Source organism: Microtus pennsylvanicus, chromosome 1, assembly GCF_037038515.1.
Source record: "Microtus pennsylvanicus isolate mMicPen1 chromosome 1, mMicPen1.hap1, whole genome shotgun sequence".
Lineage (NCBI taxonomy): Eukaryota > Metazoa > Chordata > Mammalia > Rodentia > Cricetidae > Microtus > Microtus pennsylvanicus.
Window position 1 is genome coordinate 144,819,085 of NC_134579.1, and position 15,852 is coordinate 144,834,936.

Here is a 15,852-nt window from a genome sequence, read left to right on the forward strand (position 1 = left end):
TAACAAAACAGAGAGCCGGAAGTGGGACCTAGTGGTAGAGAGATTGCTTGCTATGAAAGATGATGTGGGTCCCCTTCCCAGCACCAAGAAGATGGGAGGATGAAGGGAGGTAGAAGGAAGGGAAAGTCGAGCTGCCTAGAAGGAAACTTTCCCACGAAATTAACTGTCAGTGAGCACCAGAGCACACTTTCTCCACAAGAATCTGAAACTGCTTGCGTGTTGTCAAAAACTAGCAGTCAAGGCAGCATGTCTTCTGCGTAGGAAACAGTACCAAGTTTAAAAAAAGAAAAAAGAAAGAAAGCTGACTTCTGCTCCTGAACACAATAGAATAACAGAAGCAGATTCACCTTCCAGCAAACAAAACAAAACAAAAACAAACAAAAAGCAGTGAAAGAAACAGTTCAGGGAACGACTCTGAGAGCTGACTTTGTACATGACGCTCGCAACAGCTTTATTTTATAATTGCCCAAACCGGAAACCACTCAAATGTCCATTAACTGATAAATGATTAAATACAACTGTGGTACACCCATGCAGTAGAATATTATTTAGCAGCAGAAAGAATGAATCATTAATAAGTGCAACACATAGGAACTTCCAAGTAAGAATGCTGGGTATAAGCAGCTAGATGAAGCACAGAGCACATGCTGTCTGACTGTCCTAGTGATACAAAACTCAAAGTTCAAACTTTCTTATAGACCAGGCTGACAAGGGACATGGGGAGAGGCACAGGAGGTACTGGAAATCACAGAGAAGTTCGCTCTCTTGAGAGTCCTATGGGAACATACATGTGTAAAACATACTCAGCCTTGCACCTTGTTTAGGTGTAGTTTTATGTAAGAACAGAAGAGAGAGCCCTTGGGAGGCAGAGGCAGGTGGATCTCTGTGAGTTCAAGGGCAGTCTGTTGTATAGAGCAAGTTCCAGGACAGGCTCCAAAGCTACACAGAGAGACCCTGTCCCCAAAAACCAAGAAAATAAACAAAACCCAACAATGACAAAAAAATCCAACTAACCAACCAACCAAACCAAACAAAACAAAAACCAAAAACCAAAAAACCACCAACACCACCAAAACACCAAAACCAGAAGAGCATTAGGTTGTACATTCGTGTGTTTCAGCACATGCACACATGAGTAAACCAGGACAGATGAAGGCAGCAAGTGCTGAGTTGGAGTGATCAGCACTGACTGATGAGAAGCAAGGCAACAGTAATAAGCGGTTTTGCTGTGGGCACGCGAGAGACAGGTGTGTGAGGCAGGGCTTGCTGCCCACCCTCTGTCGTCTTACTGTTTTGTGTATCAGGTAAAAGTCCTTCTTGTGGGCACAGAATGCCTTCTTGAAGAGCCTCTTCTCCATGGGGGTCCAGATGTCTGAACCTGCGGGGAACACAGTCATGGAAGGAGATGTTTTTCCTCAAGGGACCATAGCCTGACTGACATATGGACCATACTTTTTAGCACTGCCATTATGAACATCAATAATGTATTAACCTCAGACAATCTTCCCAAATCCTACAAAGCTGGGGTCTCACTATCCACATGTTATAGATGTGTGCAACTGGCTGGGGCTTTGGTGGCTAAGGATGGGTGGGTCAAGCTGCCAGGCTTTTCTGTGCTCAGCTGCTCAACCTGAGTCTATATTTCCTGCCCCTGTCAGGAACACTCATCTTGCTGGAAAGAACTCTGAGGGAACGATGGAACAGGGCTGATGGGGGTCTCGTGAATTCAAGGCAGTGCCTGCAGAGTCCCTCTGGAAAGAACAGGCCCCTTTAGGAAGTCAGGCAGAGGCCCTAAAAAGAAGGTTGAGGGACAGAGGCAGAGGTGGACTTTACCATTAGGCCTGGCAGGGATCAGCCAGGCCTCAGTATCAAACAACCCTTTCTCCAGTTACCTGTGTAGCGATAGTCAGCTAGCGGGTGAGTGCGGGGCTTCTGGGGTCCTCTGAGTAACAGAGTCTCTAGGGCAACCTGGAAGGACAGCAAACGTGGGTCACTCATAAGGTATGGGAAATGGGGGCTGTCTCCATTCTTCTTTCATTGAAGAACAAATGTCTCTAAAGTCATCTGGTTCAAGGCTACCTACAAGTGCTTGGTTCTTGGGCTGGTGGGCAGTGTGTCAGCCCATGATAGCCTCACTAAGCACCCCTATGAATATTATCTTTGTCTTCAAAATATGACTTTTCCATGAAGGGAACAGTATGTGGGTTTGTGAAGCACATACTCCTGCCCCACCAGAGCCTAGAAGAGTGCCGTCCCACAAAACACTACATTTTATTCTCTCTTCTACACTCCTTACTTGAGTACTTTTACCTTTCAGCTGTGCTGGAGATGGAGTCTGGGCCTCACATATGAGCTATACCATTAGCCTTTGACTTTTTGAGACAGAACCTCATACTGTAGGCCAGGCTGGTCTCAAACTTATTATCCTCCTGCCTTAGCCTTCCAAGTCCTGGAAGTACAGGTGTGAGTGACAACACCCCTCAGCCAATACATTTATAAACAAAATTTGTCTCTCTTATAAGCCCTGTGAGAATACGAACTACCAGACATGGACTTTCTAGGGTCTGGTACAAAATGAAAATGAGGATTTCCACTGGGTGGTACACACATTTAATCCCAGCACTCAGGAAGCAGAGGTAGGTAGAGTTCTGAGTTCGAAGCCAAACTTGTTTACAGAACAAGTTACAGGACAGCCAAGGCTACATAGAGAAACCCTGTCTTGAAAAACCATAAAAACAATACAAAATAAAAACAAGACAGAATTTCCACTCATAGTCCCCAGAGGAGGACAATGAAGTATTAAATCAAAAACAGAGCCTTGACTTGATTGACATCCAGTGGGTACTCAATGTACATGTGCCAGGTACTGCCCCTCAACTTGGCAAAAAGCATGGCCCAGGACTGAGTCTCGGGTCTTGAACATTGGTCCTCCTGCATTGCCCCAGAATCCCTTCTCTTAGAGCAGTGGCTCTCAACCTTCCTAATGTTTCAACCCTTTAATACAGTTCCTCTTGTGGTGACTACCCCCCAACCATAAAATTAGTTTTCTTACTACTTTATTTTGTTACTGTTATGAATTGTAATGTAAATATTGTGTTTTCCAATGGTCTATTTTTTTTTGTTTTTGGTTTTTCGAGACAGGGTTTCTCTGTGGTTTTGGAGCCTGTCCTCGAACTAGCTCTTGTAGACCAGGCTGGTCTCGAACTCACAGAGATCCGCCTGCCTCTGCCTCCCAAGTGCTGGGATTAAAGGCATGTGCCACCACCGCCCAGCTCCAATGGTCTTAAGTGACTGCTAGGAAAGGGTTCTTTGACCCCCCGCCTACACACAAAGGGGTCTTGACCCATAGGTTGAGAACCGCTATCCTGGAGACTCAATAATTGACAGACAAATCCTATAACTGAAAAGTTTCCACTACCCCACTCTCAATACCAGCCTCAAATGACTGCAGACACTGACCTTCACCATTCCCTCATCCAGGCAATCCAAGGCCCAGAATGCCCAGCCCCAGGAATGCAGGATGCAAAGAGTCTCACCTGAACACTGCCCTGGGCTTCATGAAGGCAGTGGAGGGCAAGCTCTAGGTTGGTGCCCCCTCCTGGCATCACACTGGAGCATGCCACATTGCAGAGCTCCATCACTGTATTTCCAGTAAAGTCCAAGAGCATTAGGAGGAAGAAATGGAGTCAGGACATGCCAGGGAGGTAGCCTTCCCCATAGCACAGGAGTTCCTAGTCAACTTCCCTTTCCTTACATCCCCATAGAGGGCAGGTTAGTAAAGGGAACAAGGAGGAACCATAGAACTCAGGCCTGCCACCTGCACTGGTAAGTCAGAGGTGGGGCAGGGCCATGCAACCTGGAGAAAGCTGCTAGGCCAAGGGCACAATTCCTGGAGTTGGATGGGGAAGGAGAAGCCTTGGGATCTGACTCAAAGCCTCAGACACCTCTGTCCTGGGTCTCTGGGTTGGTCATCACATCTCCCCATGGCTTCCAGACCAGAGAAGCTATATTCTCATCCACTGCGGCCAGCAGCCTCTCCTGCAGTTCTGGGATCTCCGCCTGAAACCTGTTTCCAACGTTGATGTGTCTGAAATGAGGTCACATACATATATGGGGATTCAAATGACTAAGCCAGGAAACAGCAGAGATGTACCATGTACCCCGCTCACAGTCACTGCCTGCTCCATGACAGCTTACTGCCATCTCTCAGACATGGTGGCTGCTCATTACCTTTATCACCCAACAGACACAGGCATTTCAGAATACTCTTCTTCATTTCTGATTTCTGACTTCTTGGGTGCCTCTCCTGGGGTCCAGGACAAGGAGCTACATGATACTGACCACCTGTTTCCAGCCACATCCCACAAATGATCTATTCTCCTGCACTACGTTGTCTCCACTTCTGTTCAGAAACCCAGGTCCACAGAAGAAGTTCTACCCCCACCCCAAGCCCACCTGTCTAAGTTTAGACAGAAGTAACACAGTGGGCACTTTGACCCACTCCTGGAGAAGCCCAGATTCTCTAGTGAATATCTGCATCTGGCCTGCCCTCCCTGGGAAGACAAGCCTGGAAAAAAGAGGCTTTGGAGCCCATGCTGGTAAAAAAAATACCCTCACTAGAAGGACTTTGGCACTAAGTGTCCCAACTCACGGTTCGATGCTGATTTTAGTGTCATCCTTCAGCACACAGATGCTAATGGAGCCGTCCACTTGGTCTAGAAAACACACAGGGAAGAGCCTCAACAAGACAGGACTCTCAGGACTTTCTACCTGCCTTTGAGGACATAGGTGAAAAATAAGTTGTAAGACACAAAAGAGGAGAAAGATTTCTGAAAAAAACCAGAGGAAGAAACTCAATAATTTAAAACAAAACAAAAGCTATTTGCCTAGCATGGTGGTGCATAGGGGGCAAAGACAGGCTAATCTCTGTGAGCTGAAGGCCAGTCTGGTCTACATAGTGAGTTACAGGATAGCCATGATTCATAGACACTGTCTTGGGAAAAGCAATGAAACAAACAAAAAAAACCTAATGAGGCTGGTGAGATGGCTCAGCTGAGAAGATGCCACTGGGTCTGAAGAGCTTAGAACAATCTTTGGGGACCACATGGTGGGAACAGAACAGATTGCTGTAGGTTGTCTTCTCACTTCACATATCTACCGACAGACAGACCCACAGACAGACACAAATAAATGTAAAAAATTATAAAAACCACACACAGATATTAAACCAGTAAGTTAACAGGAGTGGGATTGCTCAGGGGATAAAGACACTTGCTCGAGACCCTGACAACTTTGATTCAACTCTGAGGACCCATATAATGGAAGAAGAGAACTGACTCTCACAAACTGCCTTTTGACCTCTACACGTGGCACTCATGAACATATGCACAAACACATAGAATCAACCAATAAATGTAAGCCTTAAAATTAAAAGGAGTGGCTGGAGAGATGGCTCGATGGTTAAGAACATTAGCTACTCTTCCAGAGGACTTGGGTTCAATTCCCAGCACCCCCATGGCAACTCATAGCCATCTGTGGCTCCAGTTCCAAGGTATCTGATGCTCTCACATGGATACACATAACAGGCAAAGCACCAAAGCACATAAAATAAATAAATCTTTTTAAAAATAAAAAAAAAACTTGACTTCCTCTTAATAAGATTGAGAGCCTGTGACTCCCAAGCAAGCTTGATTTTCTTCCCCATAAGCTCCTGGCTTGGGTAACTGAAGCTCTCTCCCAAATACTCCACATGAAGATGAGGCCACCCCACAACACGTATCTCAAAGGCTTAATGAAATTGCAGAAGGGCCTGTTAGATAGCTCAGTGGGTGATGATGTTCGCTGCCCAGCCTGATGACCTGAGTTTGATCCCTAGGACCTGTGCTGTGGAAGGGGAGCACCAACTCTTACAAGTTATTCTCTGACATCCACATGTGCCCCACCACAAATAGATGTAATTTAAGAAAATGAATTTTAAAAACTGTACAATTATCAAAAGTAAGGAAACTATAATGATGAGTTCTCACCAAGGAATGACTTTTAAGAGGTAGAAATTCTAGATATAAAAAGTACAATGACCAATGTTAAAGTCAACAGGTTTGACTGAGTTGGTAGAAAGAAATGATCAGCAAACCCAGAGGTGAATGAATAAAGAACCTGCAGAGGGAAAAGAATGGAGAACAGTGGACACAAATGAATACTGAAACCACATGTGATGGATGTACCGGACAGTAGAGAAGGGAATGGACAGATATTTAAAGAGAAAATGGTAGAAGGTCTCCTAGATTTAGTGTGAAACATATGCACAACCAAAAATCCTCGATTCTAAATAGGACAAACACAAAGGCAAAGGTGCAAAGTCAAAGATTCAAATCTCAAAAGCAAAATGGGAAAGCAAAACAAAATAAAAACGAAACCACCTCATCCTATGCAAGGGAATTCCAATAAGACTCATAGTTGACTTTTGTGAAATTGGTGGTCAGAAGGTAGGGACATAACACTGTGCTGAAAATAAATGTCAAACAAGTCTTATGCCAAAAAGTTAACCTTAAAAAGTAAAATGAAAAAGATTCCCAGATTTAAGGAAAATTGAGAAAAATCGGTTGCTATCAACCTTGGCTTATGAGAAATACTGCAGGGGGGATATTCTTCACCCTTAGAAAAACTGAGACATCCCACAGCACAGATGGAATCTGAACACAACGGAGTGAGGGAAACCAAGCATAAGGAACCACATACTGTGTGACTCCATGTGTTTGAAACCTCTCAAGCAGCCAGCCCTACAGAGACAGAAAGTGGATGAGTTTAGCCCAAACCTGGGCAAGAAGATGGGAAAGGAATGGTGGCAGAGAATGGTGTTTCTTTCTTGGGTGAGAAAAATACCTGAAAAGCAAGTATGGGATGATGGTGCATGGTCCTGTATTACTGCTAAGAACACTGAGCCATTATGCAGTTTAAAATGATAAGTTGTAGGGCTGTAGAGGTGGCTCAGTGGTTAAAAGTACAGTTTATTCTTGCAGAGGGCCCAAATTCAGTTCCCAGCACTCACATGAAGTAGCTCACACCCACCTGTAACTTCAGCCCCAGGGGAACCAATGCTCCTAACTAAACTATACAGGCACCTGCACTCACATATGCATATAATATCCCGAAACACACACACACACAACCACATAATTTTAAAAAATTAAACTAGGCATGGTAGTAAACACTTTTAATCCCAGCTCTCAGGAGGCAGAGGCAGGCAGATCTCTTCGAGTGTGAGGCTGGCCTGCTCTATACAGTGAGTTCCAGGCTAGCCAACACTGCATGGTGAGACTTTTTCCTTAAAACAAACAAGAATAAATTGTAGACTATGAGAGTTGTATGCCGCCGGGCGGTGGTGGCGCACGCCTTTAATCCCAGCACTTGGGAGGCAGAGGCAGGCGGATCTCTGTGAGTTCGAGACCAGCCTGGTCTACAAGAGCTAGTTCCAGGACAGGCTCCAAAACCACATAGAAACCCTGCCTCGAAAAACCAAAAAAAAAAAAAAAAAAAAAAGAAAGAAAGAAAGAAAAAAAAAGAGAGTTGTATGCCATTAAAGCTATTATTACCTTTAAAAAGAGATTGTAAAGAGTGCTCAGGCAATGGTGTGGCTCTATACTCTAAAGTTAAGTGCTGGCAGAAATGATTGTTCAGGTAATTAATTATAAAAGTCACTGTAATCATTGCAATTTATTTTCTTTTCCTAATTAATTAAAAGATCAGCTGCATAAGGTAATGTATGTTATGGGCCTAAAATATCTAGAAATATATGTTATAGTAACAGCACAAAGGAGCAAAACTGTGCTTCTGTGAAAGTGGTGTAGTCAGCTCAATCCCCAGAACACCTATAGAAAAACAACAGAAAACGAAACAAAACAAAAGCCCCACATGTCATGGTGCATATTTGCAACCCCAGTGTTGGAGAGGCAAAACAAAGTCCCTACGCTCACTGGCCACCCAGTCTATTCTGCTGGGTGAGCTCCAGGCCAGTGAAAGACCCTTTTTCTAAAGAAAGAGGCATGCCAGTCGGGGTGTCTTCTAGCCTCTACACACATGTGCACCTGTATAATATGAAAATGCACGCACACATACAAACAAAGAATAGCACCTGATGGTAATGGGCTCACAGGAATTATGGAAAAGACGTGGAATAGCAATGAAGGGTAAAGCAAATGCTGCAGGCAGTGCTTGCTTTATTCTATTTCCCTGACTTCCTGCGGCCATATCTACAATACTGTGTGTAAAGTAGTAAGGACAACAGTGATGAATGGGGTCTGCTGACGCACCTGCTTAGGAAACAGCTGGGGCAGGAAAAGCTCATCAGATGGAGAACAGTGTCTCTGCTCTTCACCACTACTACATGAGCACAAATCTGAATGGACTCTACTAAGAAAAGATATCTATTGCACAGCATATGGTGGCATGTACCTGCAACTCCACAACTTTGAAGATATAGGTAGGAGGATGGTGAGTGCTAGGCCAGCTTGGGCTGTATATAGATCCTATTTGAAAAAGGCAACAAGCTAAAAAAAAACAAAGCAACAGGCAAAGATATGAAAGACACATGCTGACAAAAATTATTGAGACAAAGTGCACCAAGACCTAAATAAATGGGAAGATGGTCCATCATGGATAGAAAGGCCTAAATTATTTAGTATGGTAAAACTTCCCAACTTATCTACATATTGAACAGGGTAACTATCAAAATCACCATCGATCCTAAAATTCTACAGCAATGCAATGAACCCATAGCAGCTAAAACAATCCTGGAAGACAGAACAACATAGGAGAACACAAATATACCTATTTGAAAGTTGACCACAAAGCTACAGTGGTCAAAACACTGTGGTACTAGTATAAGAATAAGCATGCAGACCAATAGGCAAACCCAGGCACTGCTGATTAATGGAGGTGTGTATTTGTGCATGCAAGTGCAAATCTATGTAGATAAGTGTTGTGAAATGTTATTTTAAGATGTTACATTCATTTATGTGTGGAACATTTGTTTAATGATACAAAGATGTGTTGCATTCTTTTATGTTGCATTTGTGTAACTCTTATGAAGTTATGTTACTTTGCCTATCTAAAAACCTGATTGGTCTAATAAAGAGCTAAACAGCCAGTAGTGAGGTAGGAGAAAAGATAGGCAGGGCTACCTGGCAAAGAGAATAAATAGGAGGAGAAATCTGGGAAGAAAAGATCAAGGAGCAAGAAAAAAAAAAGGAGAGGACATCAGGGACCAGCCACTCAACTACACAGCAAGTCATGGAGTAAGAAGTAAAGAAAGGTATACGGACTAGAGAAAGATAAAAGCCCAGAGGCAAAGATATGTGCGATAATTTAAGTTAAAAAAAAAGTTGGCTAGAAATAAGCCAACTTAAAGCCAGGCATTTATAAGAAAGAATGAGTCTCCATATGTGTATTTATTTGGGAGCTGGGTGGCGGGCGCCCAAAGAGACAAAGAGTAAAAGACAACCAACTACAGATAAGCATGCAAGTGTGTGGAGGCCACACGTAAATGTCATGTGTTATTCCCCAGATATCATTCACCTTGATTTTTGAGACAAGATCTCTTACTGGCCTAGAGCTCACTAGTAGGCTAGACTGGCTGCCAGGTAAGCCCCAGGGTGCATCTATTTCCCTCATGCTGGGATTACAAATGTATGCCACTACTCTTGGCTTTTCTTACATAGGTTCTTGGGACTGAACTCAGATCTTCATGCTTGTGTGGCAAGCACTTTATCAGCTGAACATCTCCCCAGTCTCAGCACCTGATTTTAATAAAAGCGCCTGAAAAAAATCATTCAGTGGGAATGATCTTTTCAGCAAATGACTGGAGCAAGTGGAATCACGCGAAATAATGAACTTTGATACTTACCTCATACAATATCCAAAAGCTAATTGGAAACTGACTAAAGATGTAAATTTAGGAATCAAAATTAGGGGCTAGTGATGGTTCAGAGGTCAGGAGCATTGGCTGCTCTTCCAGCACCCACATGGCAGCTCACACCTGTCTGTAGCTTTGGTTCCAAAGGATGCTCACACAGAGATACATGCAGGCAAAACACCAGTGCACATTAAAAAAAATCACTTAAAAAGATTTTTAAAAAGGGTCAAAATTATAAAACTCTTGAGGGGGTAAGAAGGGAGGGAGGAAGAGATGGAGGGGAGTATTGTGAGACTGAGGCAGGATCAGTGTGAACTCGAGGCTTCCCTGGGCTACAAAGAAAACAGGAGTGTCTCTTTATGACCCTGTGCCGGCCAACCTGTTACATATAACACCCAGAACACAAACTTTCAAGGAGTACCCAGCAAGATGCTTGGCACCAGTAACCATCAGGACAATACAAATCCAAACACAGCAAGAAGCACCTTTCACCTGACAGGATGATTTGAAAGAAGCACAGTCTAAGTGCAGGAAAGGGGCAGCGGTATCAGGACTCCTCTGGATTGTTGATGTGAATCCCAAATGGAACAAATACTTTGACATATAGTTTGGAAGTTTAGATGGTTAAATAGAGTTTCCATGTGACCCGGCATTTCATTCTAGCTATTTACGCAAAAGGAACTGGTACATAGACCCCCCACAGGAAGTTGTTCACATATGTTCTTAAAGCATTATTTAAATAGCCAAAAAGGAAACAATACCCATCAACCGATGATAAAAAGTGTGGTCTAGCCATCCAGTAGACTATTACTCACGGATAAAAGGAGAAAGGTCTAACATATACTACCCCCTGCTGAACCTTGAAAACATCAGACTAAGTAAAACGGATGAAACATAAAAGGCTACCCAGTGAATAGTGTCATTTATATAAAATATCTGGCATAGGCAAGACTATAGGATGGGAAGTAGATGGTGGCTTCCTGAGGCTGGGAGGTGGTGCATAGGACTATGGAGATGAGAGCTGGTAGGGGGGCATAGCTGCCAGGGGTACAGGCTTCTGGGGTGGTAAAGCCCTCTAAAGATAGTGCCAGGGAGGCTCAGAACCCTGAGAGCAGCTTCAAATCATAAGCTTGAAATGACTGATCTGCACGGCAGGAGTGCACAGTATGTGCCTCTGTCTTCATACAGTGGTTATGAAAACAAACAGAAGGATGATTAAGCTAAATGGCATCTATGTGTTCTTTCTGGCTGTTTAAAAAAAAACATCTAGAAGGTTCTGGTCCAAGTGTGGTCTTGTGTTCCTGTACTGAGTCCCCAGAGCAAGCACATACAAGACTGGAAAAATTGGCTGGACCAGACAGCACAAGATGAAGTGATTATGGGTCATAGGAGGTGCATCTAGCCTGGGTCAGAATCATGGTCTGGCCTCACTCACCAAGCATAGGGCTGATGAGATGGGGCCCAGCCCGGGATGTGGAGCACAGGGTGTTGAAGTACAGCCCAGAGCCCTCACGAATGGGGCTGAGCATGGGCGGTGGTGTGTAAGGAGAACACTGAAACAAGCCCTTCAGGAGATGGTCCACCAGGAACACAGGAGAGCGTAGGCAGCTCTGGTGGCACCCTCCTGGGCCTGGCTCCCCAAGGGGTGCAGGAGGGGCAAACAGGGCCTTAGGCTGGGGCCGCTTCTTCCGCTTTCTGTACTGGCTGCTCTCCTTGCTGTCTCTTTCTTCCCCATCTTTCTCTTGTCCCTGGAGAAGAAAGGATAGAATCACAGGTGTCACCAGAGGCTACCTGCTGTACAAAATCATTCTTCAGCTTGTTCAGGGGCAGGAAAAATGGGGCTAGTCATGGTGACAGAGGGAAGCAGGATACTTATGTCTCTCATGGCCATACCCAGGCCTTAGCACAGAAGACTGAGCAGAACTTTCTGTTCACAGCCCAACCCCACCTGAACCAGAGCTGACTAATATACTGAGTATGGCAACATCCTGAGCCCAGAGCCTCCTCATACTCACACAGGGATGCATGAGGATAGTGCAGTGTTCAAGTGACAAGCATTACAAGAGTGAGGGCCAGATACAGGGTATATTGGTGCATGCCTTTAATCTTAGCAAGCAGGAGGCAGAAAACAAAAATATGTATAAAAAGAAAAAGAAGAGTGGGAGCCAGAGACGTAGTATTATTATGGTGTGACAAAATAAAAATGTATTCTCCCAGATGCCAGTGGCTCTTATGAGCCAACAGTAGCCTAGCACTGCCATGGGAACTTCAGTTCAGGGTCCAGTAGTAAAGAGATGACTTTCCGAGACCCATCACAGTGACCCCTCACATCATCTCTTGCTCCTTCCTCCCTGCCAGTCCCCTCCACTTTCCTCAGTTCCTTCTTCCCCCATATTCCAGTCCTGTAAACTCTGAGTCACTGCTGTCTGGGGTCAGGGCCTGGCCTGTCACGGTCATTGCTGTTGCCAGCACTCACATCATTAGGCCTGATGTGAGCTCAACCAGTGTTTACTGTGGGTGCAAACCAAGACTTCTAGAGTAAGAACTTCTGAGTGCTTCTGGTTTGGGGTTTTCCCCAGAACTTCCACAGAAGGTAGGAAACAACAGCTGGAGAAGCACCTACCTAGGCCATGTTCTGGCTGTGGATCCTGGGGGCCTCTATACCCATCAGGCCTCCATGAAAAACAGTGTCAAATACCTGAGCATAGAGAGTTGGCAGCTTTAAGAGAAAGGGCAGCCAGGGAGAAGAAACTGCTCCTGATGACACAGAAAGGCTGGGAGGCTGGTGCAAGGGCCTGCACAGATGGTCCTGACACTCAGGTCACCCCCATCATCCCTGCCAGAATGCTGCCTTACACCTGAGATGGATGCCACTGTTCCTTCCTCCATTCACCAAAGTCTGTCCAACCCTGTTCCACAGAAGCCACAGCTTGCCCCTTCACCTGCTGCTCCTGCTTCCCCCGAGGTGATGGCCACTGGTCACTGTGGAAACACATGTGGCTGCTCAGCCCTTTTTCAGTGTAAAACATCTGGCTGCAATTCTTGCACACAAAAGTACTCTTTGACTCCATCCAGTCTGTGGGACCCCCATTTGGCTGATGGCTGTGGGTAGAAAAGGTGGGGGGAAGAATGGAAGAATGAGACTCTAGCACTGACTGCTGCTTTTGTTGTTTTTGCTTTTTAGTTTTTTGTTTTGTTTCTTGTATGTGACACCAATCCACTGACAACTCATCTAAACAATAAAAATGTAAGACCATATTCTACTTTCCAAGGGCTAAAGCGTCCTCTGCAGAGCTGGAGGCATCTGGTTCCTTCACCCAAGACAGTACAAAGAAGCCAGAGGACTTGCCAGGGGTAGTGCCATGGTGGGTCATGAGGGCTTCTGAACTTACCATCCGCCTGTCAAGCTCTCTTCCTTCACTGGATGGGGAAGCCTGTAGATGTTTCCACCCTGGAGATGAGAGGATATCTGAGCCAGCAGAGCCCAGACAAGGGAACAAGGAAGATTGTGTTGGGGAAGCCTGCATGATGGTGATTGGGCAATGGTGTCTTGGGTTTGACACCAAAGCAAAGCAGAAAACCCAACAAACACACACTAGATTCATTAAAACTGAAAGTTTTGACCCCACAACTATTCACACAAAAGATATAAAGACACCTACATAAGGGGAGAAAGCACTTGCAAGTTACATGTCTGATGCACATACAGAATATATATATATCTTTGCAAGTTAGTTATCTAACTAGAGTTAACACAGGAGGATGTTAACTCTAGAAGTCCCAGGACTTGATAGTGGCAGCACAGGTAGACACTACAGTACACCCTAGAGCATGGAGAAGCCAGGGCACTTGTGCACGGCAGAGGTGCTGGAAAACAGGGCTGCTCCCTATAAAGCAGTCTGGCCACTACTTAGACCCTGAGCAGAGACTCTGTAGGATCTGGTCATTCCAGTCCTAGAGACTACCCAAGAAAAACGAGAACATGAACCCATACAAAAGCTGCACACAGCCTTCCTGGCAGCTCACAAGAGCCAAAGAGTGAAAGTAGTCCACTGATGACTGACCAAATAAAGTCTGACTTGTCAAGAATGGTACTCAACTACATATGGAAAAGCAAAAAAATCTAGGATAGTCAAAACAATCCTGTACAATAAAAGAACTTTGGGAGGCATCACAATCCCTTACTTCAAACTCTACTACAGAGCTACCGTACTGAAAACAGCCTGTTATTAGCGTAAGAACAGACAGGAAGACCAATAGAACCAAATAGAAGACCCGGATATCAATCCACACATCTTTGAACACCTGATCTTTGACAAGGAAACAAAAAATATTAAATGGCAAAAAGAAAACCTATTTAACAAGTGGTGTTGGCATAACTGGATATCAACATGTAGAACAATGAAAACAGACCCATATCTATCACCATGCACAAAACTCAAGTCCAAATGGATCAAAGACCTCAACATAAAGCCAGCCACACTGAACCTTATAGAAGAGAAATTGGGAAATACACTTGAACGCATTGGCACAGGAGACCACTTCCTAAATAGAACCTCAGCAGCACAGACACTGAGAGAAACAATTAATAAGTGGGGCCTGTTGAAACTGAAGAGCTTCTATGAAGCAAAGGACACGGTCAACAAGACAAAACGACAGCCTACAGAATGGGCAAAGATCTTCACTAACCCCACATCAGACAGAGGTCTGATCTCCAAAATATACAAAGAACTCAAGAAATTGGACACCAAAAGATCACATAATCCAATAAAAAAAAATGGAGTACAGACTTAAATAGAGAACTCTCAACAGAGGAATCTAAAATGGCTGAAAGACACTTAAGGAAAAAGCAGGGTGGTGGTGGTGCACACCTTTAATCCCAGCACTTGGGAGGCAGAGGCAGGCGGATCTCTGTGAGTTCGAGACCAGCCTGGTCTACAAGAGCTAGTTCCAGGACAGGCTCCAAAACCACAGAGAAACCCTGTCTCGAAAAAACCAAAAAAAAAAAAAAAAGACAATTAAGGAAATGTTCAACATCCTTAGTCTTCTGAGAAGTGCAAATCAAAACAACTCTGAGATTCCATCTTACACCTGAAAGAATGGCCAAGATCAAAAACGCTGATGACAACTTATACAGGAGAGGTTGTGGGGAAAAGGGAACACTCCTGCATTGCTGGTGGGAATGCAAGCTGATACAACCCCTTTGGATGTCAGTGTGGCGATTTCTCAGAAAATTAGGAAACAACCTTCCTCAAGACCCAGTAATACCACTTTTGGGTATATATCCAAAGGATGCTCAATCGTGCCACAAGGACATGTGCTCAGTTATGTTCATAGCAGCTTTGTCATAGCCAGAACCTGGAAACAACCTAAATGACCCTCAACTGAAGAATGGATAAGGAAAATGTGGTACATTTACACAATGGAGGACTTACTACACAGCAGAAAAAAATAAAGACAGCTTGAATTTTGTAGGAAAATGGATGGAGCTAGAAAACATTATTTTGAGTGAGGTAACCCAGACACAGAAATACATGTACTCATTCATAGGTGGTTTTTAAACATAAAGCAAAGAAAGCCAGCCTACAAACCACAATCCCAGAGAACTTAAGACAACAATGCGGACACTAAGAGAGACTTACAGTTAATCTGCATGGGAAGTAGAAAATAGAAAAAGACAAGATCTCCTGAGTAAACTGGGAGCATGGGGACCTTGGGGGAGGGCTGAAGGGGGGAGGGGAGAGGCAGGGAGGGGAGCAGAGAAAAATGTATAAATATCAATAAAAAATGAAAAAAATCTGACTTGTCTATCCACTGGACTATTATTGCTCAGCCAGAAAAAGGAATGGAGGAGGGTAGTAAGATAGCTCAGGGAGTAGAGGGTTACTGCCAAGTTTGATGATCTGAGTTTAATCTTTGCAACCTACATGGTAGAAGGAGAA

General features: G+C 44.4%; 1 protein-coding gene across 1 annotated transcript in view; it reads right to left on the reverse strand.

Annotated features, from left to right (window-relative positions):
• The window catches only part of Znf541 (zinc finger protein 541), a 28,194-nt gene that overhangs the window by 1,886 nt on the left and 10,456 nt on the right, over positions 1-15,852 (reverse strand). Inside the window, exons 4-11 of the mRNA XM_075958944.1 lie at positions 13,303-13,361; positions 12,853-13,012; positions 11,346-11,658; positions 4,652-4,715; positions 3,945-4,087; positions 3,537-3,640; positions 1,893-1,968; positions 1,290-1,378 (exon numbers count right to left, since the gene is read on the reverse strand). Coding sequence (XP_075815059.1) covers positions 1,290-1,378; positions 1,893-1,968; positions 3,537-3,640; positions 3,945-4,087; positions 4,652-4,715; positions 11,346-11,658; positions 12,853-13,012; positions 13,303-13,361 — 1,008 coding nt within the window. The remainder of the gene's footprint in view (positions 1-1,289; positions 1,379-1,892; positions 1,969-3,536; positions 3,641-3,944; positions 4,088-4,651; positions 4,716-11,345; positions 11,659-12,852; positions 13,013-13,302; positions 13,362-15,852) is intronic.